Source organism: Prionailurus bengalensis, chromosome A2 (genome assembly GCF_016509475.1).
Source record: "Prionailurus bengalensis isolate Pbe53 chromosome A2, Fcat_Pben_1.1_paternal_pri, whole genome shotgun sequence".
In the NCBI taxonomy this organism is placed as follows: Eukaryota; Metazoa; Chordata; class Mammalia; order Carnivora; family Felidae; genus Prionailurus; species Prionailurus bengalensis.
In genome coordinates, this window is record NC_057348.1 from 44,976,366 (window position 1) to 45,002,742 (window position 26,377).

At 38.2% G+C, this 26,377-nt stretch overlaps 1 protein-coding gene across 3 annotated transcripts in view; it reads left to right on the forward strand.

Annotated features, from left to right (window-relative positions):
* The window catches only part of CNTN4 (contactin 4), a 900,795-nt gene that overhangs the window by 823,832 nt on the left and 50,586 nt on the right, over window positions 1-26,377 (forward strand). For all 3 annotated transcript variants that reach the window (XM_043587960.1, XM_043587961.1, XM_043587962.1), the window contains one exon: window positions 9,854-9,981. In XM_043587960.1, coding sequence (XP_043443895.1) covers window positions 9,854-9,981 — 128 coding nt within the window. The remainder of the gene's footprint in view (window positions 1-9,853; window positions 9,982-26,377) is intronic.

The following is a 26,377-nucleotide window of genomic DNA, read 5'->3' on the forward strand; positions in this document are numbered from 1 at the left end:
AATTAAAAAAATTGGATCACTCATATGAGGACTTTAAGAGACAAAACAGATGAACATAAGGGAAGGGAAACAAAAATAATATAAAAACAGTGAGGGGGACCAAACAGAAGAGACTCATAAATATGGAGAACAAACTGAGGGTTACTGGAGAGGTTGTGGGAGGGGGCATGGGCTAAATGGGTAAGGGGCACTAAGGAATCTACTCTTGAAATCTTTGTTGCACTATATGCTAACTAATTTGGATGTAAATTTTAAAAAATAAAAAAAATTAAACAAAATTATAAATTAAAAAAATGGATCAATTAAAAGAAGAAATTGAAATTGTAGGTAGGCCCTAGTTTTTGTTTTCCTATTGGACTTTTATACTTTTATACAGTATCCATTACTACACCAAAACTGACCTTTATACTGCACATTTGACTGTTAATATTTCACCTAAATAACAATAATTTCAAGTCTTTTGAAATGTAGCTACTGTTGGGGAAAAGGACCAGGCCCCATGCATGAGAGGGTGTTGGCTGGTGAGCATGAGCGGGGTGCTAGGCCCGTGGAATCAGACACACTCCTCTGCATCACATCCTCTTCCCAACCTCTAGGACTGTAGAGTAGGCTCTGAAGCTGCTACCTCAGCCCAGGTCAACAGTCATGGTAGATTTCCTTTCTTGATACTGTATAGGTTAAATAATATTACCCTAGGGGCACCTGGGTGGTTCAGTTGGTTGAGCATCTGACTTAGACTCAGGTCCTGATCCTGTGGTTAGTGAATTAAAGCCCCACATCCATGTGTCAGCACAGAATTCACTTCAGATCATCTGCTCCTCTCTCTCTGTCCCTCCCCCATTTGCACTGTCCCCAAAAATAAATATTAAAAAAAAAATAGTACCCCCCTAAGGTTCATGTCTACCAGGAACTTCAAAAGGTGAGCTTATTTGGAAATAAGACCTTGCAGATGTAATTGAGTTAAGATAAAGTCAAACCAGATTCAAGTGGGTCCTAACCCAATGACTGGTGTCCTTGTAAAAAGAGAGATATTTGAATATAGACACATGTGCACAGAGGGAAGACGATGTCAAGAGACACACAAGAAGAATGCCATGTGATGTTAGAGGCAAGAATTCAAGTGATACATCTATAAACAAAGGAATGCCAAGGACCAATGACTGTCACCCGAAGCTAGGAAAAAGGCAAAGAAGGATTCTCCCTCTGAGCTTCCAAAAGGAACCAGTTCTTCCAGCACCTCGATTTCAGACTTCTAGGCTCCAGATCATAAATTCTTGCTGTTTTAAGCCACCCAGTTTATGGCACCTTTCTCTGGCAGCCAGAGAAAACTAATATAATACCCTGTCCCCCCTCCTGCTCCTTGCTTTGGTCTCTGTGAGGTGTTTCTGGTATGGGGAGAATCCAAAAAGGAGGAAAATGTAGCCTGTAGCCTAAAGGCTACCCAAAAGCCCTGTTCCATTTACTCAGCACAGGGTGATAGCTTAAAGTAATCTAAAGTGATCTCAAAACCCCTCAGGAATAGGGTAGAGACATTGATGAGCTCTTGGAGCCAAGGTAGGAGCTACAAAGTCTAGTGACTGCTTAAAGGGGCTACTGCTTTTCCCCTCCAGCTCACTGGTGCCCTACAGGAGTGCCGTGTGGTAGTATCCCATTTTCCCATTAATCACAACTAGCTAGGAATGGGTTTTTACATGAAATCTCTGAATTATTTGGATTAAAAGAAAATTCGGGGGCACCTGGCTGGCTCAGTCGGTAAGCATCCGACTTCAGCTCATGTCATGATCTCAGTTCACGAGTTCGAACCCCGTGTCAGACTCTGTGCTGACAGCTCAGAGCCTGGAGCCTGCTTTAGATTCTGTGTCTCCCTCTCTCTCTCCCCACCTCTGCTCCTCATGATCTGTCTCTCTCACAAAAAATAAAAAAAAAATTAAAAAATTCAATGCAGAATGATGCATACACATCTGTAGCTAGGTAGTCCTTCCTTTGACTTAAAAATGAGGCCCTAGCTGCCTGGCGGACATGTGCCTAGCCTGATACTGTGTCTTAAGGTATAGTGACCCCTGGTTTAGGGATGTGTGACTTAATTGCCCTCATTCTAGTATATCACTGTCAGCCCCTGGGGTTAGGAATCCTATGCCATCTCCACCATTCTGCCTGTTGGCTTGAGTTCAAAAGTAGCAGTACTTATAGTAACCATGTTTCAAGCTTTAGAATATATTTTAGCCCTCCAGGAGTGTTAACCTCTTTTGTAATTTGTAAATCTGTTCTTTCAAATAGCAAATGTGTTTTCTGGAACTCCTCATGTGTAAGAGAAAAGAGAAGCCTCTTATGACCCTTTGAAATTTTTTTAACTATGCATGATTTTTTTTAAATTTTTTTTTAACGTTTATTTATTTTTGAGACAGAGCATGAACGGGGGAGGGGCAGAGAGAAAGGGAGACACAGAATCGGAAGCACGCTCCAGGCTCTGAGCCATCAGCCCAGAGCCCGACGTGGGGCTCAAACTCACGGACCTCGAGATCCTGACCTGAGCTGAAGTCGGACGCTTAACCGACTGAGCCACCCAGGCGCCCCTAACTATGCATGATTTTAAGTGATTTATTTTGTCCGTGTTCTAACACTATTAAAGATGACCTCAGGGCGCCTGGGTGACTCAGTCGTTTAAACATCCAACTTCGGCTCAGGTCAAGATCTCACAGTTTGTGAGTTTGAGCCCTACATTGAGCCCTGTACTGACAACTCAGAGCCTGGAGCCTGCTTCAGATCCTGTCTCCCTCTTTCTCTGTCCCTCCCCTGCTCACTCTCTCTCTCTCAAAAATAAATAAATGTTAAAGAGGACTTAAAAGTTAACAGAAGGTGCCTGGGTCTCTCAGTTGGTTAAGTGTCCAACTTCGGCTCAGGTCATGATCTCACAGTTTGTGGGTTCGAGCCCCACATCGGGCTCTGCGCTGATGGCTGTTCCAGATTCTGTGTTCCCCTCTCTCTCTGCCCCTCCCCTGCTTGTGCTCTCTCTCTCTCCCTCTCTCTCTCTCTCTCTCTCTCTCTCTCTTTCAAAAATAAATAAATAAACATGTTTAAAAAGTTAACAGTTTGAACCCTCCATTGTGTGGTTGAAAGGAAATTATTAATCCCCAATACCCCCCTTTGCAGGAGGGGAGAACTGATTTTCTCAGTTGTACCTTAAAGGGTTTTACTTACAAAGTGAGTGTTTCCAGACAGGTGAGGATGCGCCTCGTCTATCAACAGCAGTTGGGCTTCCATTGCAGAACTGCCTTCAGAATCATGGGTCACCATTTGGGGATAACCCTTCTCTTTAGGGTGATGGAATATTGTGGAGTTGGCAGCTTTTGTCATCCGTTACTAAAGCCCCCAAAAAGAAAGGATCAGCATTTTTAAAGGTCCAGTGTCCCCAGACTGGTTTTGATTAATAGGACTGACAAGGTCAGCTCTTCAATGGCCATAACCCAGAGCCTCATATTAAGAAAGAAAGATTCAATTTATCTCATAATTCCAGATATGTTCCTATCCTCTGTGGATCTGAAATCTCTAAATGAAGTGGAGGAATAACTGCTTCTCTATGCAATGTGCAATTTACTGTGTTGTGAATTAGATGACCTCTTTTCATGTAGGGAAAATGAAGTCCTATGTCACATCTTTATTTTTACTACTTGCTTCTTTATCATTTTTGACTTTTCTCTGATACTATCAATGATTTAAAAGGAGCCTACAGGTAGGTCAGGGCTAACCTGTTCTAAGCCAGGAACAGATTTACATTTTCAATTCCTTTTATCTAACTCTATCACTATTCATGAGTATTAGAAGGAGCTCAGAGTTCATTATCAAGCTAATAGCTATGGGTCAGTCAATAGTCTGAAACAGGAAAACTGAAATGAAATGGAAACTTTGAAATCTCATCAAGAAATAAACGTAAAAATACAACTGTCCTTGGATTGGAATCAGGCACTATATTCATGGAAAAAATGAATATAGAAATATTAGTCAAAAAACTCTTTTTCTAAGTTGGTATAGAATCCAAATTGAAAGGAAGCAAGTATCTAAACATTTGTGTTGAGTTATATTTCAAATGTTTCTCACGTTAGTCTAAATTAGCACCCCAGGGACAAATGCTAGCTTTATGCTAATTACCCACTTATAAAAATCCCATAAATTCAAAGCAACAAGTCATTGTATACTTGTATACTTTATCTGCAGAAATAAATAGCAAAAAGTGTATGATACAGCTGTATATAAAAGAAGATCAGGTCACTTTTTTCAGACTCAGAAATATATGGTCATTCCTCTATAATTGAGTTAACCAGTCTTCTGGCAACAAATTCTAAAGAGGTAGCTGTCAACAAATCATCTGGTGAACTTATTCTCTCCTCTCCACTTTCACTACCACTATCTCCTGAACAAGTTCACTAATTTCTCTAAGATATTGGGATCTTCCAATTGCAAGGGATTAAAACCAAATTTCTGGTATCTTAAATTATTGCCTTGTGTAACTGGGGCATCCAAAGGAAGCTTCTGGCTTAGCCATGATCAGAAACAGGGGCTCAAAGAGGTCATAAGTTCTCTCCTCTCTCTCTCTCTCTCTCTCTCTCTCTCTCTCTCTCTCTCCCTCCTGGCCTCTGCTTGTCTTCACTTGACTTCCTTTAGGCATGCTTCCAGTGGTGGGTAGGATGACTGCTAACAGTTCTAGATTTCCATCTCCAAATGTAATCATTCAATAGAAAGAGATTGTTTCCTCAAATAGCTCCTGGTTTTGCTAGCATGCCTAGCCCTAAGCCAATCACTGCAGATGGGGGAACAGGGTCTCCTGATTGGCCAGGCCCTGGTCCTTGCCTATCTTTATACTGTGAATAGCATGGGAAACAGATTCCCTACCGGCAAACGCAGTGCCCTTCCTAGTATGCATGTATAGAGATGTGTGTGTTACGGTATTTAACACATTGACATCATTTCTAGGTACGTAATTATCTAAGGTCTTTCTGCTTTATGTAGGCCTGGTGCACAGGAGGTGTTGAGTAGATATCTTTGAATAAATGAGTCCAATGTAACTACTTGATGTTGCCCACATGCTTCATTAAGCATAATAATGTTTTATAGGATTTCAGAAGGGCAGAACTACTTGGTAGTAGTCTTAGCCTTAACACAGTCCTTTGTTAATATCTGAAACAATGGATTTAGGAGGCTACAGAATTTTAGTTTACAGAATATTTGGCTAGTGCACTTACATGGCACATTTCAAGTGCCTGGCATTGGTGTCAGCACTGCATATCTTTATAACACCTTGGGAGATCGTTACTTTTATTATTCCATTATCTAAATAAGGACACTTACATACAAAGATAATAGTCACACAGTTCATAAGTGGCACGAGGCTGATTTGTGCTTAGACGGTATAGTTTCAGAGTTTATGTTCTCAATCAGCACACTAGATTGCTTGGATAAGAAGGTGGTTCAATCTCACAAAATTCCATGTTATATCCACATCTGGATTATAGCTAGGAAAAATAAACAGTCACAGCAATAGGATATAATTTAATGACAGATACTAAAATTTACTCCTTCTACAGATTATCTCCCTCACTCACATTTTCCATTGTCCAGAGTTTAAGTCTTGGAGGCTTAGTTCTTACCTCTTTGTTAAAAAAAAAAAAAGTGGGGCATGGGGGGATATTAAAACACTTAACCAATGTCAGGCACTGAAATATTAAAAATGAGTAGTTAGTTTGTCAAAATTACTTTGTCATTTAACAAAGCTTAAAGGAAATTGGATAAGGAAGCTTTGAGTATAAGGGGCAAAGAGAGCCTTGAGAGAGATTGTGTAGAGCTAGCTGGGTCCCATAGCTGGATAGCAACAATATGTTGGGTGCCTTTTGTGCAATGGATATACCATCATTAAGGATTCAGGGATGCAAAGGACAGTGGGAAATGGGAAAAACATTTATACAGCATTTTACAATTAATAGAACCTTTCACGTATCTCATTGTAGAAGATAATCATCATAGTAACCAGTGACATTAAAAGAATAAAAACTAGGGTGCCTGGGTGGCTCAGTTGGTTGAGCCTCTGACTTCGACTCAGGTCACGATCTCACATCTCATGAGTTCGAGCCCCACGTCAGGCTATGTTCTGACAGTTCAGAGCCTGGAGCCTGCTTCGGATTTTGTGTCTCCCTCTCTCTCTGCCCCTAACCCACTCGCATTCTGTCTCTGTCTCTCTCAAAAATAAACATTAAAAAAAAAGAAGAAGAAGAAGAAAAACTGATGTAGACCAGTAGCTCTCTATTGGGGATGATTTTTGCCCCCACGGAACATTTACCCATATTTGGAGATATCTTCGATTGTCACAACTTGGGAAGAGAGGCAGAACGACTAGAATGCAGTGTGTATGGGATAAAGATAGTGCTAAATATCCTTCCAGGACAAAGAATTATGTGGTCTAAAATGTCACTAGTGCCAAGGTTAAGAAACCTTAGCTTGGACATAAGTAATTGGGTCAGGTCACATACTTAGCAAGAATCAGAGTCAAGTCTAAGACCAGGTGATCTGATGACAAACTCTTTACTTGTTTTCTTATTCATATCCTGTTGGCATTAAACACTATTATACAGGCAGTGGTTTTAGGTTTTTGGAAATTACCACTTGAAATGGTAAAATTATTAACAGGCCTTTGTGCTTTGAAAGAGTCACCTCACCCCTTAGTGTTTAATATGCTCCAGATGTATGTTACCTCGTGGAAGATGACTCCATATCCAAAACACAAATGTCACCCTCCTTACTGAGATGTTCTATGTTGGCATTTCACAATTTCCAGAGAATCGTTTTATAAATAGGAGTATGATTAACTCATTTAAAGCTATTTTTGTGATTATTGAGGGAATTAGGATTTAATCACCACTCTATTTTTATCAGTACATCTGCTCTTGGGCTAATGGGTTATCGTATGGTCTTTATTGAGCAACTGTTATGTGCGTATTATGGTGTGAATGAATAAAGGGCCTCCTTGTCTGCCTCTTATATATTGATTTGGGAGGACTCAGTTCATTTGTGTATTGACCTCAGTTTGTCAGATATAGTAGTTGGAGTGCAAAAAGCAGGCTGACTTAATTACTATATTAAGGAAAATTATGTTCAGAGAATGTCCCATTTTTCCCATATGCACAAAAAACTAAGTAGGAGGACAGTTTTAAAGACGAAAGAATAACAGCAACAAAATGACTGCCTAGTACATACCAGGAAATGTGCTAGAAATCCCACTGACCTTATCTTACCTAATTCTTGCCTCTGATCACACAGGTAGAGCTGACAGCACTGGGATTAGAACACCCATCCTTCTGATTCCAACATCCTATATAGGGTGCGTCTGCCTTCATACCTTCTTATCAGCCTGAGAGTCATCAGGAAATCTGTAGCTGCTCCATCCCTAAGGGCCTTCATGAAAAGTATATAGAGGATTTTCAAACCAGTATATTTTAATCTTCACCTGTGGTTTTAAAATGACTAACCAAAAATTCTATTAAGTGAAGCTGTGACCAATCTAGACACCTTGTTTCAAATATTTGTAAAGAACTCTATTAGGGCTAGCACGAGTGCACAGTGGTTTAGCCACTCTGAATTCTTATAACATATTACTGATTTTTTTTCCTAGGATATTTATTTATTTACTTATTCACTCGGTCACTTAGCAGATACTTACAAGGCATCTACTACAGGTTATCCTAGGCACTAGTTCCTAGAGGTTAAGTCATAAGATAAACACAGTCTTTGCCCACAGAGAAGCTCATGTGCCATATGGTAAGACAGCTAACAAGTAAGCAAGACTTCTAGATTGTGTTTGAGATGAAGAAAAAAAGTGGCTGCAAGAAAAGAGAATAACAAAATAAAACAAATCCACTTTAGAGATATGAGTCTGTAAGAAAAGAGCTGCCTCTGAGTTGAGGTCATGAGAGGGTGAGAAGGTGGTAGCTATGTCCTGGTGTAAACGTAGGCAGAGCAGCAGATAGAAAGGCCCTGAGGTGGGAAAGGGTCCCAGGCGCTCTAGGGACTTTCAAAAGGCCAGTGTGCCTGTAGTTCATTGAAGGATAGAAAGATTGGAATGAAATCAAGTAGGCAAGAGAAAGGCAAAGGCCAGATCCTTCTGGGTTATAGAACAGAATTTATTCTGAGTGCACTGGGGTGCAAGGAAGGATCTTTAAGCCTGAGAGAAGATGTAATCTGATCTATATTTTAAAAGATCACCTGATCGCTGACTGAAGAATAATAATACATCTGAGGGGCAAGAGTAAAAATAGCAAATCATATAAGAGGCTGTTTTGATAGAGTAGATGAGAAGGGGGAAGCAGAAGAGATAGAAATGGGTGAATTTGAAGGATAAGCTGGAGGTTCAGCAGACATTTACCTTGAATGGGCCACCTGTGTACATTTTTTTTTAGTTCTCTGACTGGTGTCCCAGCCAGGCTACGTGTCCTGTTCATCTCTGCACCTTCCTCTGCTGCTTAGTTCTGTTGAAAACAGGGTTCTCTACAATCTTTCCTGTTCCAGTCTTGTGTCTCTCAGTGAATGTGTTTCCTTCTCAGGTGGTAGATATTTGTCACAAATTGTGGGCCCTGAGATGTGCCATCCCCATTTGCTATTCTGCCATTGTCATACCATCTTGTGGGATATTTTAATTTATTTTTAATTCAGTTCTTGCATTTCATTAAAAATGTATTGCCTGACATATTTCAGCAAATATGCTTAATAATAGCTCATTTAAATTTAAGCCACTCATCTAGAAGAAAACATTTTTTAAGTTAATTAATTAATTAATTAATTTGATGTTTATTTATTTTTGAAGCAGAGGAGACAGAGCGTGAGTAGGGGAGGGCCAGAGAGAGAGAGGGAGACACAGAATCTGAAGCAGGCTCCAGGCTCTGAGCTGTCAGCACAGAGCCTGACACAGGACTCAAAACCACAAGCTGTGAGAGCATGACCTGAGCTGAAGTCAGACACTTAACCCACTGAGCCACCCCAGGCGCCCCTTAAGTTTATTTTGAGAGAGAGAGTGCATGCATGCACGCTAGCAGGAGGGGGAGGGGGGGAGAGAGAGAGAGAGAGAGAGAGAGAATCCCAAGTAGACTCTGGGCTAGTGCAGAGCCTGATGTGGGGCTCAATCTCACAAATCACAAGATCATGACCTGAGCGGAAATCAAGAGTCTGACGCTTAACCAATTGAGCCACCCAGGCACCCTTAGAAGAAAACATTTTCAATGAAAATGAAATGGCCAATCAAGAGATTTTTTTTTTCTTATACCTCAGCTGTTTAAAGACTAACATGAAGGGTGCCTGGGTGGCTCAGTTGGTTAAGCGTCCAACTCTTGATTTCAGCTCAGGTCATGATCTTATGGTTTTGTAGGTTGAAGCCCCGCATCGGGCTCTGTGCTAACAGCATGGAGCCTGCTTGGGATTCTCTGTCTCCCTTTCTCTCTGCCCTTTCCCAACTCACACTGTCTCTATGTCTCAAAACTTAAAAAAATAAATAAATAAAGACTAATGGTGATCTACAATAAGCCTTCCCTATGCATAATGTGGTTAGAGATGCCGAAGACAGAGAATGGTTACAACCTATCTAATGTTTCTAATTTATTCCAACAGAATGTTGGGATCGTTTTACCAAGATAAGTGTTAAAAGTGCTAAATAAGGCATATATCCTAATTATATTTATGTGTCTATAGATAAATACCCTAAATAAAGATGAGGCTATCAAGTGATATAGCCATGAGTTAGAGTTTGAAAGATGACGGAAATAATTTTCAGTTAGTCATATGAGTTAAACTTACCATTTTTGGTTTGTTTTAATTTCAGAATTACCATTTCTGAAGATGGAAGCCTCAGAATTGTCAATGTGACTAAGTCAGATGCTGGAAGTTATACCTGTGTAGCCACTAACCATTTTGGAACTGCTAGCAGTACTGGAAACTTGGTAGTAAAAGGTAATGACTAACCCAGAGAACACATACATTGATATACATGTTTTCATTTCTAGTATTGCCATCTCGGGTGTCAGGATGGCTGAGTGGTCTAGGGAGCCAGACTCTAATATTGCTATCTATAGAAGTGGCATCATTCATTTTAATATGTACAGATATTACTGTGTTGCTAAATTAATACATCATGCCAAACATGATATGATTAATGATTCTTAGAGAACTGTTGGTAATGAATATGATTGAAAGGCTATCTTATTTCAGCATCATCCAATACAATTTTGAGAATTACAGCCATTGTATCCATTATACTATTGTAACGAATGTTATCTTCAATCCTTTAATTAAATTTCTTTCAAGTCTCTGTAGATTTGAAATTCATGTCTAGGAACACTGTGCTAACAAATTAAAAACCCATGACTCAAATACTATTTTTAGCCAACATTGTTTAAACAATGACATTGGCTATTTTTAAAAGAGCTAGTCTGGTTATTCAGAGATATGGATATGGATTATTATACCAATAAAGGGCTTTGATCACCTCTGTGCTTTTTTAGTCACCCTGCCAACCCTCTCAGTTTTGAGGAAATAAAATTTTCCACATAACCTTAGTCTGGGTGCTTTGTAGTATATGACACAAATTCCTTTATGCCCTTAGCACAGCACATGATATGAGTCTATTCTATCACCCGATTGATGGGATGGGCTGAAAGTACTAAATTGCAAAGTATGAGATTTTAATTTACATTTTATTTGCATTTCTATTATTTCCTGGCTTATAGAGTCATAGAATTTTTGAGTTGAAAGGATCTCGGCAATGGATGATCTGACTGGGAAAGATAAGGCTCAGGTTGGTGACTTTCTCAAGGTCACCAGTAGTGGAAGAGGGGTGTTAATCCAGGACTCCTGTACTAGGAAATATTTTTAATTCTGTTTTCTTTTTCTATAATAGATTTTTATAAAATAGATATTTTTGTATAATAGATATAGATGGGTCACATCATATTATTTCCTTCTTCCTCTTTGTTGCTCCTTCTGTGAAGTAAGATAGCCTAAGAAAAATAAAAAATATCTATCTATCTCAATTGTAATTTAAAGAAGAAAGATAACAACTATCTAATTGCCTATTTTGGGGTCATTGGAAATTGGAAAGATACTACCATTTAGAGAAGGCTTTTTATTCAAAACATACTTATCTATGCACACAGAAAAACTGGAAGACCAAGAGTCAGAAGTAAATCTGTATTTAGATTAACTCCACTATTTCAGTCTGTAAATTAATCACTCAGAGCAATAGCATGGGCATAGACTATGTGTGCGCTTGATTTCACAGGGCAAAGAGAAAAAGAGGTTAGATAATATTTGTAAATCAAAATTCCAGCTAGAGGTCTTTGCTAATTTATGGCTTTCTCAGCTGCAGAAGGAAACAGTGATCAGCTAGGACCAAGAGGAATCCCAAGGTTTCAGAGCTGGTTAATGGCAGAGCTGGGACGTAATTATAGATTATTTGCTAGTTATAGAGATAGAAGAGAGTACTAGGCAGTAGTCTTACGTAGTGATTAAGAGACTGGGCTTACAGGCAGAGAGATCTGGCTTTGAATCTCATTTTTCTCACTTACTAGCTCTGTGACCTTGGACTACATAATTAACCTGTGTTGGGATAATAGCAGTGCCGACTTCTTAGAGTTGTTTTGATGACTGTGATAATCCATGTTAAGTGCTTAACATAATGTTTGGCACTCAGGAAATATTAGTGGTTGTTTTGTTGTTGTAGCTTATATTTGAATAAAATGGCTGCACATACATTCTGAATCTTGTTGAAATGAACATTTTTGAAGTTGCCACCACCAGCCCATTAGAGTAACTAGCAAAGAGAACTGCTGAACCTGCCATCAAAAACATGCCCGAGAATGTGAAAAATTATAAACACCTAAGGCTAGAAACCATTTTTTGCTGTTGTATATTGCTGTTTTTGGATGTTTTTATATGTGGTTACAAGTTATGTCCTGTGTTTGATAAGCCTTGATTTCCTTGGCTTTCAAGATGGTGGACAGAAAGGAGTGTCCTGTATTTCCCATTAGAGTTCATATTCCAGCCATACAACCAGTCCCAGGACACTCCATCCCCAACCATCCAGATGGTTCTCTGATGCCTGTCTTGTGCCAAATCACAGCACAAAACTTGCCAATAAACCAGTTATGAAATATGCCATATCCACCCCATGGTTGGGGTGGATATAAATGTTGCTGAGGTAGGAACATCCACCTTTTTTAAGAGATTAAATACTTTATTTCTAGACTTCTCATTAAATGCAAATGGTGATTCCCCAAGTATAGTGTAAGAGACAGTTTTAGACTTCATACTTGCACTGTTTTTTGTTTTTTGGTTTTTTTCAATAATTTGTTTCTTACAATGTGTATTAGGAAAATACTAGTTTTCCGTTCATGGCAATGATTAAAAAAAAAAAAAAAACCTCCTTTTAAAATATGTTTAAGTAAAGGGATGCCTGGGTGGCTCAGTCGGTTAAGCATCTGACTCTTGATTTTGGCTCAGATCGTGATCTCACGGTTCATGAGTTTGAACCCTGCATCGGGCTCTGTGCTGACAGTGCAGAGCCTGCTTGGAATTCTCTCTCTCTTCCTCTTTCTGCCCCTCCCCTGCTCCTGCTCTCTCTCTCTATCTCAAAATAAATAAAAACTTAAAAAAAATAAAATGTATTTAAGTAAAGAAGTGAGCCAGTATAAAGAAAAATGTTAAGTATGTGTTATTATTATGAGACAATACACAAAATCATAAAGATGGGATATGAAGATTGGGAAAGATGGTACATTGGCATTTTACAGGATAGTTTTAGTGGACTTATGGAAAGGATTTAGAGGGACATATGACAGGATCAATACCTGTTTTGCTGAGGCACATGGAACACTTAAAAACTAAAATGTCCTGATATAGGGGGGAACGAAAAAGACTGGCAGGAAGAGCCTGGTAGCCTGTGAAAGTGGAAGGCCAAGATCTGTAGGTATGAGCCCTGGGGTCATTGGCTCCCTGCCAGGGGGAGTTCATTTGTTTAAAAGCCAAGCTCTTTCTGGGCTTGGCTGGTGGTGCTCCATTGCAGTCGGTTTTTCTGCAGAGGTTCTCTGCTTCTTTTATTATTCTTATAGGTGAGAAGGGGGAAAAAAAAAATATGAGTTTTATCTGGTCCATATGTTCACAGAAGTTAGCAATCCTGTTACTTTAGGTAAGGTCAGAAGGTATTTGAGAGAACATTTATCTCCCGTTGCTTGGTTCTGACTCCCATTAGCATTAATGGGAAGTACATGTGTGTGCATAGGGGCATCCAGACCACCAGGTCGCTGTGAAGGACATTAACATAAACCGAGAAATGCAATTTAGAAATCTGCCCCATAAAGCACGATAAAGGCAGAGAAAACCATTCTGAACTCCATGTGAACTGTGCCAAGTACTGAATCGCACATCATAATGCTTCAGCCCTGTACCTTTAATGTAAATGTAACAGTTTAGCCTGAAATATGACTGAGCACTGTATTTTAATTCAATTTTGAGGTCTACAAAGGGACTAATTTATCAGAGAAGGTGTTCTCTAACCTTAAAATGTGCTTGTATTCGTTTTGATCTCCTCATATGTAGGATTAAAACACCGTGAAGGTCAGACATCAGAACACATCTTCCCTAACCTTTTTATAATAATTCTGTCATTAACAATGCTTTTAAAATCCAATTCTCTTTCTCCTCACCCCCACCACTGTGTTTTCAAGGGAGGCCGGAGATAGTGTCAAACACAGGGTCAGTAAGTAAGCGGGTGGGGGAGAAGGAAGGGATAAATCCACTACAGCAGGTACAGGAGGTTTAAAATAAATCTCTGGCTGGCAACCATAAAATGGATAAATATTCAGATTATGCATGAGCAGGCTTCCAAACTGCAGAATTCTGACAGGTGCCCAGGGGGCTCTTGATTATCATCCCATCATCTGAATTTCTAAATTTTACTGATATTATTTTTTAAGCTAGTTATAGTATATTTGGGATTTGGTTTGCTGTTTAATTTTAAACAAGAACAGTTCTCATGTCAGACCCCTGAATCCTACCAGAAAGCATAATATTTGACCTTTCAACCAAGAGGAGCTTTAGCAATTGTCGACATCATTAAAAACTATACAGAGGGCAGGCTGCATTTGCATGCAATATTGTACTTACTAATTCATTTTTATCTCTGTAGCAGAGTAAAAGGCATGCCGTTTCGCATGATACAGTGTCTTTGCTGTACAGGTTTCATATGAGAGATATTTTTAAGTAGCACTCCTAAAGAAGGGCAACTTAGCGTATTTGTCTTCAATGTAGTTCAGCAAGATAACTATGGTTATAGCAACCCTAGCTCCTATTGACAACCTCCAGGCATGAAAATGAAGTGCAAGGCTTTAAGCTGTGGATGTTATTATCATAGTTATCTTGCTGAACCACAACCAAAATGACCTTGAGTAAGTCTACAGCTGGTGATTCCAGACTATACTTTGAGAAGCTCTGTCCTACATCAAAGAACTTTGCACATGCCGCATCGCAAATGAAAGTTCATTAGAATGCTTAGCAGAAATATAGATTTCCAGTGCCCTAACCTAATAAATCTAAGTCTTTAGGGATAAAGAAAAAAAACATTTTCAATAAGCGCCCTACTTGATCTTGATATATATGCTGTATTTTCAGGGGTTGGCAAATGATGGCCCATGAGCCAAAGCCAGCTATCTGTTTTTGTACAGCCCAGGAGCTAAGAATGGTTTCTACGTGTTTCACTGGATGAAAAAAATTCAAAAGAATAATAACAATTTCAGACATGTGAAAATGTTATGAAATTCATATTTCAGAGCCTGTAAATAAGGTTTCAGTGGAAGACAGCCATGTCATTTGTTTACATATTGACTGTGGTTATTTTTACACAACTGCAGAATTGAACAATCATGACGAAAACCATATAACTGCCTACATAATTTTCTCAATTTTGCCTCTTAACCAGAAAAACCTAAAATATTTGTTATTTGGCCCTTTCCAGAAAAAAAAAAAAAACTTACTGATCCTTTCTTTTATGAGTTTTTTATTTCCCTAGACAGATCTTCAATACTTGGTCTGAGGTATAGCCTTGCCAGGTTATGCAGTACTGGGAATTTTGACATCCCCTTGAGTCTGATTACAAGCTAAAATTGGTGGGGTTAGTTCTTTCACAAGACCTTAACCTTACCCCAGTATCAAAAGGGTTGACCTAGTACTTGGATATAAGTTAAAAATCCAGAGAGGCAATTGGATCATTGATTGAGAGAGAGGAGAAAAAAACCCTTGGAAGACACTAGAACAATGTATTTGATCTGATTCTCAAGGAATGAGAAGGCCTCACGCTGATGGAACCAGACAATTAGGCCAGGGAGAGTCCTAAAGCACAAAATGTGTCAACTGGGGTTTATCAAGATACTTATCTCTTCCTGAACTTTTCACTGTCACCAGCCTAAATCATTTGAACTGTTTCACATTTAGTTTACCCATGTCTCTGGCTGCAGGTTGTTCTTTTACTAATAATTTGTTTTTTTCTTTTTAAGTTGCCCTCTATACACGTTTTACCCTGTTTTCATCTGAATTTTAAAATATTTCTTAATAGATCAAGAAATAAAATAATTTTTAAAAATTAAAAATAAATAAAAAGACTTATTTTTGTTTTCCAGATTACATTTTTTTTCTATTCAGTGCACAGAATTACTTTCATAATAAAAAAAATTGAACTTTAACTATCTTTGATAGAAAAAAGATTCTGAGTAGAATTTAACTAAGACCTCAAATACTTGGGGGCACCTGGGTGGCTCAGTCATGTAAGCATCGGGTTTTACCTCAGGTCATGATCTCATACTTTGTGGGTTTGAGCCCCGGGTTGGGCTCTGTACTGACAGCTTAGAGCCTGAAGCCTGCTTCAGATTCTGTCTCCCTCTCTTTCTTCCCCTCCCCGGCTGGTGCTCTGTCTCTATCTCACAAAAAGAAATAAATGTTAGAAAATTAAAAAAAAAAAGACCTCAAATACTTGTAACAAGAAAATTCTCATTTTCCATTCCTGCAAAGGGAAGACGCTCCTGTGGCTTAATGAACATTTAGTTGATGCTTTCATTGCCAGAATGCTCAATGTCCAACCCGTCAAGAATTTATTTACATTTAGAAGAAAAGATGTTATCAAACACATACATATAACAGAAAGGAAATTCTTACCAACAACAATGAGTTTCTACAGCATTTCTACAATATTCCATGTAAAATGCATCTGTTTTTAACTGTACAACATTGAGAAATATCAACCTATCCATGCATACCATGACTGACACAATAATGTAGAGTCTTTTCACTTGGAACCTTTTTGAAAATGAGTTTGAAACAGCCCACATCTTCTATGTAAAATTATTCAAGGCTTTATCCATATTTGACTGGGGATCAATCAGAAATCAGTAACCAGCAATGACATTTGGCTGCTAACCCACAACAAAAGCTTTTAACATTGGGCCCTTATAACAGAATACATTTCAACCTAATTAAGTGTCTTCCATTGGAACCAATTATTTCTAGGCAATAATTAAGGGTCTTTCTAATAGGATTAACACGAATTTTGACCCAAGGCACCCAGAGTAGGAAAAGTTTGTTGTTAGAAGTGCTAAATGCTAATTATGTTAGGTCCCCTGGTGGAAGGACAATGGCCAGAGTATTTCAATACTAGATCCCGTTAGATATGGAGACCTGCCACAGTGGAGTTGGCAACAGTTAAGTAAGATAGGAGAATCCTAAAGAAAAGTTAGGTAAGTGTGCCTCTTGTTCCTCCTGTATTTACAGAGCATGACATAACCTGGAACTCTTTATACCAAGACATGAAGCCAAGACCTTGATGAAACAGTGTAATATTTCCCCTGACATTCCTGTGAGCCCTAACGAGGGCCACATGGACGTAGCAAATAGTGTGCCTTTAGCAATATTAATCATGGATAGAATGATTCCCCTTTTGCCCAATTCTTTCTGTAAAAGATCTTCTCACGTTTTATAATGCTAAGATTTAATTTTATTAAGATTGCATACCGTGACAGTCTACTCTGACTGCATCCTGCCATCATTTCTTTATCTTTGGTCTTCTTCATCCTAGGAAGTAATCCCCTAACTCTTGTGTTCCTATGCCAACTCTGCCCTTTCATAGGAAGGCATCTATGCCTAGGCAGGCTTCACATTCTTGCTTTTGATATAAAAGACACACTGCAGGCCAAGATTTTGAATAAAATTTCAATCTTACTAGATTGCTAATAAGAAAAACGCAAATGTAAGCACAAGTGTGATAGGATTTTTTACATATGAAATTGGCAAAAGATAAACATCAAGAAAACCTTTTGTTCATGAGAGTGTGGACAGTACTCATACACTCACTATAAGTAGGAATGTAAACTAGAACAGACACCGTAGAGAGAAGATAACATTGAAAAGTGCGATATCCGTGGCTTGGGAATTCCATTTCTGGGTATCTGCTCTAGAGGAAATTGTACATGTTCTGAGGTACACTTGCAAAGATGTTCATTACATTGTTTGTAATGACAAGGGAAAAATGCACAAACAAATTAAAGAATAATACATGTGGTATTATTTCATATAATGCATGTAATATGATTTAATATAAAATTAGTAATAGGAAATCATACCATATAATATTTAAACATAAAAATACATGTTCAGGATAAAAATTAACTCATGGTATTTGTGAGAGAAGGGATCTGGAGAGAGGTTATGTGAAAGGACTTAAGCTATATTGGCAATATTTTACTTGGGTAAAATTTTCATGTATATTCAGAGGGGGAAAGGCTGTAAAAAATGTTAGAGACTGCTGATTCTAGAAATGGGAATATGAGTACTGCTGATTTGTTTTTGTTAGTCATCTATGTATAATATCTCAAATTAAAAGGAAACGCCAGGTCAGAATTCTTGTGCATGGTAAGATATCACAGTCAAAATCATTCAGATAGTGGATCCAACTTTCTATCTCTCCTCCTGATATTACAGAATAGATAAAAACCTTATTGCTAATGGTATTTAACCTTTTTAATCCAAAATTGTCTTTTAAAGAAAAATCTCTACTGTAGAATGAAATAAATGGTTTAGTTCCTAATGAATACTCAGCAATCAAAATAAATAAAACAAACAAACAATAAAGGCAAACAGAATATGACTCTTTGGCTTCATTAAATGTGAAGCACATAATTAATTTCTTTTCCGGCAATTCAAAGAGACTTGTGTTGTTCTGATTCAGTTTAATTGAACTTATTACCACAAGCAGATAATAAGAAGAATATTGAAGATATCCATCTGGCTTGCACTGAAAACCTCACATGTTTCATTCTTCATGGCTGTCATAGGCCGTACTAATTGCCTCATTTCAGCTCTTTTACAATCAGTATGATTTAGCTATTAATGTGATAAAATTCTTACTCGAGAGGAAGTTGATATTAAAAAGCATAGATCTCTGGCCTACCTCTGCTACCACTACTGAACCCATCCCCAGCATTATTAAAGTTATATATTTTTCAAATACATAAATAAAAGTCCGTCTCTTTCTTGTGCATATCTTTTTAGGTTACATCTGTCATCTTATATCTTGCCATAGAACTGTTTCCCGCTGAAGGAAAGAAATGGTTTATGTTGAGCTTTTCAGTTCATAAAATGTTTAAAGATCAATGTGGTTTGTTTTCAGCTGTGGTATATTTTCTTTTTTATAATTTCCAAAGCTGAAATGGATTTTAAATGGCTAATTGTGTAGTAAATTAAAAGGAAAGTAAAATCAAGCACTTTTATCTTCTGTTCCTAAATATCAGAACTTCCTGTGGTTTGTCATGAAGACTGGTTGGTTTTATATGGACAAGCTCTCCCAGAAGCAGAGGGGTGTGTGTGTGTATGTGTGTGTGTTAAATCATCCATCTCCTTTTATTTTAGAGATGGTCCCATGGGGGAAGCCAGCATTTGGTCCCAATTCCAAAAAGGAAAGTTTGGTCTATTACAAACCCTGAACCAGAAAAGAGATGTGTCAGAAAAATTCATGAGTGATTCTCACCTTCATTTCTTGGCATTTGTTTTCTGTACCAGAGGCAGGAGGGGGTTTTGCTGTCCCAAAGGAGTAATGCCACCAAACCATAATTGAATTTCTCTGGCTGTCATAGGCAATCAAATCTAAGAAAACCTCCCAAAAGACTGTAGGCTTTTAGGTTAAATACAGAATCTGACCAGGATGAAGGCAAGTTAATTAACATTTCCATCATTTCTCTCCGATTTACTCTAGCAAGATTCATTTCTAAAAGGTTAAAATGGTTGTCTCTTTTATGCAGCCATTTGAAGAGCCAGAAGTAGGTTACTAGCTATGGAAGAAGAAATGTAAGCAGAACACTTAGAGCAACAGTGGCTTTTTACATGGTCTTCTAGTAGTTCGATAATCACTGTGCAAAAGTGCAAGACATGTTATTAAATGAAGATTAACAATATCCACTTTGAAAGCTGCCCATACTAGAAAACATGTCACCTATTGCCATATTAACTCCCCCCTTCTGTCTCTTCAGAAGTAGAACTGCTTATAAATGTAAGTCAAGCTTCAATTTTTCCAAGAAGAGTAAGATTCAACAGGGTCTAATCAGAAGTGCCTTCTCTTTCATATCTATTTTCATAAGGCTTACCCACATGTCTTGTGACATATATCTGTCTCTGTTGGCTTTGTCTACAATACAAATAAAATAGCTGGTCACAATGCTATTGGCACTAGTGCTTCTTAATGGGTAAGGCAAAGAAAAATTAAATTATACAGACCAGTATAGTTGATGAGAAGACAATCTGATACAGTCCAAATATGAGAGAACAGTGAAAAGCTACAAATCACATACTTATCACCCTCCCTCTGTGACACCACGGGCAACAGGCCACAAGCATCAGAATTGCCTATTGGTTTTTTTAAATAAATGCACATTCTTGAACTCTCCCCTGCTCTGATGAACAAAAATCTCCAAAGGTGCAACCCAGGAATTTCCATTTTTAGTAAGTTCTCCGGGGAATGCCTGACTACAAACCTAAGAGCTCATAGTCTAAGAGTAGATACTGATAAGCAAAGAGATAGAGCTTTGTTGAAAGTATAGAAGGAACAGAAAGGAAGGAATGAAGAGGGGATTCACTGAGGGGATAAAAGTGATAATTGAACTGGGAACTAAGAAATGAATAAGAGCTCACCATGTTACGAAATATAAAGGTAATATCAGGCAAAAAAAAATTTTATCTAGTAGCCAAAGGCATAAAAGTTCCCAGCATGTTTAGGGAAAAACCAGTGAAAAGATGAAATGAGAACATGTCCAGAAAGGAGGCCCCTGAAACAATCTTGGCCATATTTCAGGAACTGTGGGCAATAGAGAGGCATATATTTTGATTTTCTTTTTAACGGAAAGAAAACACATTCCATTAACTATACATATATGATCTTGACCCCAACTTCATGGGAAATTTTACATCTTCTAAGAGGATTTAGAAAGAAAAGTAGTTATCACAGCATAGGATGTTTTAAATACTTTATGTGGTAATCCATGTTATTTGTAGAAATATTAGGAAAAAAGTTAATCTCATTCAGAGAGATCCAATTAAATATTTTTTTACATTCTTTTACAGAATTACATCTAGGGGTGTGTGTGTGTGTGTGTGTGTGTTTAAATCTATATTTGACCCTTGAACAATGCAAGGATTAGGGCTACCAACTTCTGTGCAGTCAAAAATCCAAATATAAGTTTGACTCACCCAAAACTTAACTACTAATAGCTTACTGGTTTGTGTTTTGTTTTGTTTTTTTTACTAATGCCCTACTCTTGACAGAAAGCCTTACCAATGACATAAACAGTCATTTAATACATACTTTGTATGTTGTAGGTATTATATAATGTATTCTTGCAATAAAGTAATCTAGAAAAAAGAAAATGCTATTAAAAAATAGTAAGAGGAAATACATTTACTGGATTGTACTGTGTCAAAAAAATCTGTAAATGGACCCATGCATTTCACTCATGTTGTTCAAGGGCCAATTGTGTATCTATCTGTCGCAAATCTGTTAATAGATATCCTCATACAAAAAGATCCTGCTATGGGTACCAGGTTGGCTCAGTGGGTTGAGTGTCAGACTCTTGATTTTGGCTCAGGTTATGATCTCACGGTTCATGGAATTGAACCCTGTATAGGGCTCTGTACAGACGCCTCAGAGCCTGTTTGGAATTCCTGTTTGGAATTCTCTCTCTCTCTCTCTCTCTGCTCCTCCCCACTTACTCTATCTCTTTCTCTCTCTCAAAATAAATAAAACTTTTGGGGAAAAAAAAGATCCTACTATACACACAGGGGAGAGGCGGAGAGCAAGAGAGAGACACAGAATCTGAAGCAGGCTCCAGTCTCTGAGCTGTCAGCACAGAGCCCGATGTGGGGCTTAAACTCGTGAACCGGGAGATCATGACCTGAGCCAAAGTCAGACACTTGACTGACTGAGCCACCCAGGAGCCCCCTCCTACTGAAATTTCTTACCAGTGACACATGATGTTACCAATCATATCCTGATCACATGAATTATTAGAGAATAGATAAAATGACAGAATCAGTATTCAAAATTACCATATAAGATAATCATATGAACCAAATGTAACAAGCCTAATTTAATAGTGGCAAATGTAAAGATTTATACTTGGCCCCCAAAATCAGGAAGAGAGAGAGAAGTTTTAGGTTATGCTGTGTGTTTAAAGTTTTAGTTGACTGTAAGATCATTGCTCGGCAATATTCTACATTGTTTTGAGGCAAATTAGATCTATAATTAATAGAGTATCCAAAATAAGAGAGGGGGAAAAACTACAGTAACACTGATGAAAATACTGGGAAAGGACTATGTTTTTATTTCTAGACTGACAATAAAAATTTGAAATCAGCCTAGAGGAGGACAGCTGGGGTGATGGTAGGAGGTACAGCTAAAGGAACTGGGAGTGGTGAGGCCAAAGAAGAAGACCTGTGGAGGGTGGATGAGAGGAATGGTCACTGTTTTCAAATATTTGAAGAGCTAGCACACTCTATGTGACGTCAAAAGACAGTACCAGAATAGATGGGTGGTAAGCATTAGAGCAAAGGATATTTTTTTGTGTGTTCAATAAAAAGAAAAAGGTTCAAATACTTACACCATGCAAAAGATGAAACTCGTGATTTTTCCGTTATTGATAATGATCACTACCAGACTGGACATGTGCCCTAGGGAGACAGTGCAGAAAGTATGCAGCCATCAGGTGGAAGCATGTGGTCTGAGTGGCCTGTAAGGGGCATTTTCAAGTAATGTTAACGTACTGGCCAGCCTACTTGGATGACTTTGTAAACACTGACCCATATGAACCTCCCAACTCTGAAATGTTCTCACTCTGCAATTTTGTAGTTTTAAAAACTTATTTCTGCCCTATGTGTCTTTCTACCCCTGAGCAAAGCATGCCCCGAGGTTGAATTCTATCATGTTGACTTAATGTTCTTATTGCAGAATCTCTCTGAATTTTTTTCTCCCAGTCTGAATTTATTCATAATCAGCAATGCAGTATGGGTTGAAAACATTATTATGCTAATTATGGATAGTGTATTCCTAAAACAGAGTCCAGTAAAGGGATCTCTTTTCTATTATATGTTGGAATTTGAGGGAGTTCACTAAATAATACTTTTATCTATTGACTGAGGTTGAAAGCCACTGAGAGGTAAGTCAAGGTGCTGAGGCAGATGTCAGCTGAATGTCAGCTTTATCATGATAGAGCTGATGGAAGGGAATGTGGCTAGATACATAGCAATGGCAGGCTCCCTAATGCTGAATTCCAGGTTTGATAGACTTGCACCACTACAAAACGTATTGAATGGGAGAATCAACCCACTATATGTGTTTATTTCACACTTCCAGGAGAAAGAATGGCACAGAGCCAGGAATTCTTCCCCTACCCCCAGACTCACCATTGGATGAGATCGGGGGTGGGCAGGAGAGAAAGGTGGTAGGAAGGATCAGCAGTATTCAAATGTCAGCTATAGCCACAGGTTACAAAGTGTTGGCTAATTTGACTTGAAATCACAGTTTTCTTTTGTTTGTCTGTGAATCAGGGTGCCCTTAGAGTGGGGAGGCATGTACTCTCAAAACTGACCCCAGACCTCGTTGTTCCTTATTGTCTTATATCTCTGGATCACACATGATACTGCCAGGCCCTCTTTGAACTTCTGACTTAACGCTATTAAGTGGGTCTCATCATTCTGTGGAAAGGGCCACGCTTTTGATTATTTTCAACTACTAACTTATTAAGTATATATAAGTTGAATATGATGGGGATATGAGAAGATTGTAAAAGGGAATGTTTCAAATCTTTCTGTGTGTAATTCCGCCCATGATTCTTTTTCGAATCTGCATTTTACTCCCACGTCTATACCATGAGATTATCAGGGTGAATAGAAACTCAGTTATCTGAATGGACACAGTCTTCTCAGGAGCAGCCAGTGGTTAATTGGGACAAGAAAACACAAGTCATTATCTTTGAGAAATCTGAAGCAAATTGAGGCAGGTTGTCACCTCTCACCAGGAAACAAATTAGTCCTGTCTTTAAAAAGACTCTGCTGACTGGGGATTCCTGTCAACTGCCACAGAAATAAGGAGAATGTGGATTAATGGTACTAAATAGTGGTCATGAAACACCCAGAAACCCATTTTCTTATTTTCATGAATATTTCTAATTGATTTGACTAGTGTGTTTGACAAAATTTGTGCTAAGTTTTAGCTGCAGAAAATCAGGGTGCCATCCTTCAGCCGAAAGCATTAGTATACCAGTCTGTTTGGAGGAAGCTCTGTGTATAAAGGAAAAGCCATAAATTATAAACAAAATAGCTCTTTCCCTTAGCTAACTAACATTTTGGACTCCCTGCCAGCCTGGGGGTGATTGTAGCACAGAGAGAGAGAGAGAGAGAGAGAGAGAGAGAGAGAGAAATAATAAAACACTAACACCATGCTGGGTTATAAAGGTTGTGAATAATATAAAACTTGAGAAGATATGACCTACTTTTTCTGAATTGTGTGAATATGGGAATGATTGCAGTCTAGTGGAAAAAACAGTGAGCTGAGTTTCTGCCATCCTGGGTTCTGGTCCCAGCTCTGTTACCAGCCAACTGTGAGACATTAAGCAGTGTCACTACTAAATATGATTCCAGACTCCAGTTTTCTTACCTATAAAATGAAGAGCCTTGAACAGAGAGAGTTAAGACCTCTTGCAGTTTTAAAGTTCTATGGTTTCATAAAGTAATACTTAGTTGGAATAAAGCCTGAAAGTCCTCTAAATTCCAAGGGTTTTTTTTTCTCAACAACAACAACAAAATCTTTCCAAAGGTACTGTAACTCAGGCTCCCAAAGGAAATGAAATGATGTCTTCCATGTGCAGGAGATTTGAATTGTATGAGCATTTATTTTACATGAATTCAGTGTATGATCCCTGAAGGAAAGAGAAGAATTACAATTTAAGTGGTGTAGACAGTTTTACCAAGCAGTTGATCCGTAAGTACTTATGAGATAAGGATCTGAAAGGACACTGGGCTCAGTGTACCACATTCGTCATATACTTCTTAAAATATGATCATCTTGCCACACTGAATGGGATTCTAGTTGTTTGATGACATGCTGATTTTACAATATAGCCACCAAACACAAGCCAGCCACTTCATGTGGCTGATAGCCAAAGAAAGAGCTGGAGATAAACTGGCACATTTGGATACCATATTGATTCTAAGGTGGTAACTTCCTGTGGGATTTTTAAGGCAATTTTCAGTATTTCCCTTAAAAAGTTTGACTTTAAAACTGAGCTCTATGTAGATATATCAGAAAGCATTTAAAACTTGTACATGAATGTTCATAGCAGTATTACTGTTAACAGCCCAAAGTGAAATCAACCCAAATGACCATTAGCTGATGAATGGATAAACCAAATGTGGTCTTTCCATACAATGGACTATTATTCATCCTTAAAAAGAAGTAAAAAACTGATAAATCCCAACGATACATAAATGAACCTTGAAAACATGATGCTCAATGGAAGCCAGACACAAAAGGCTACATATTGTATGATTTCATTTATATGAAATGTCTACCACAGGCAACTTCATAGAAATGGCAAGTAGATTAGCTGTTGTCAGGGGATGAATGGAAGAGAGAATTGGGACTGACTCCTAAATAGTACCAGGTTTCTTTTTGAGGTCATGGAATATTATGAACTTAGATAGTGGTGATGGTTGTGCAAATAATAAATATGCAAAACATACTAAATTGGATATTTTAAAAGGGTGAATTTTTGCTGTGTGAATTATATCTCAATATAAAAAGAAAAAAATAAGTAGTGATCTTTTTGCACTCTAAAAAGAAGAAAGATAAAGAAAAGGAAGGAATAAAGTGAATTTTCCAGCTGTGATCCAGGAATCATAATTTCTAGAACTTGACACGTTCTTAAGGATCATCATCTTAATGATTCTCACTTAGGGGCTTCTCCTGATCCCAATTCTACTGTGATAACAGCCCTCCATCTACTCCCAAAGACATTGTTAGGCAATAGTGCCACCATAAGTCTTCCCTTCTGTAACCTCATAGACTCTTGGCACCCTTCTTCTCAATTCCTGTGACAACATGTCAGATGTTAAGAGCATAGTATTTGAATAGAGAGGATTTCTGGTACATCCAATATAAACCATTTGTTCCCTTCTCTACTAATACATTGTAGGGGGAATACTGTGGGCTTTGCAGGTAGACAAACCAGGTTCAAATCCTATAATCACTTAAAAGCTGTTCAAAGTAAGCTTTTGTAATATGGGTATAACAGAACCTATTACATAGGCTTTTGGGGAAAACTAAATTAGAGAATGTATTTACATTAATTAGTATATATCTGATTTCAAATTTTTATTTCCTTCTCTTTCTCTGGCTACTCTTCAAAGCCCACCAATTGAGAGCTTCATATTCCATAAACTGCCATATTCGATAAACATCTTGTCTATGCCATTGCGTATTTGGCTTCAGGAATAAAGTCTTTTTGCCACGCTGTTTCTATCTTATCCTCTTAGTTAGTTAGAAAATTAAATCAGATGGTGCTTTAAAGTACTTGGTACAGTATTTGTCCATGTGGTAAGTGTAGTATAAATGTTAAGTATTGTTATTGTTCTCATTATTGTATGGACTGGTAATTCAAGGTGTGAAACCTCTAGAAAGTCTTCTGTGAAATTCTCTAAGCGACCCTACAGCAGTAGCAAGCATTGCTGACTGTGTCACTAGGTTGAATTGATTACCTGCCATCTTTGT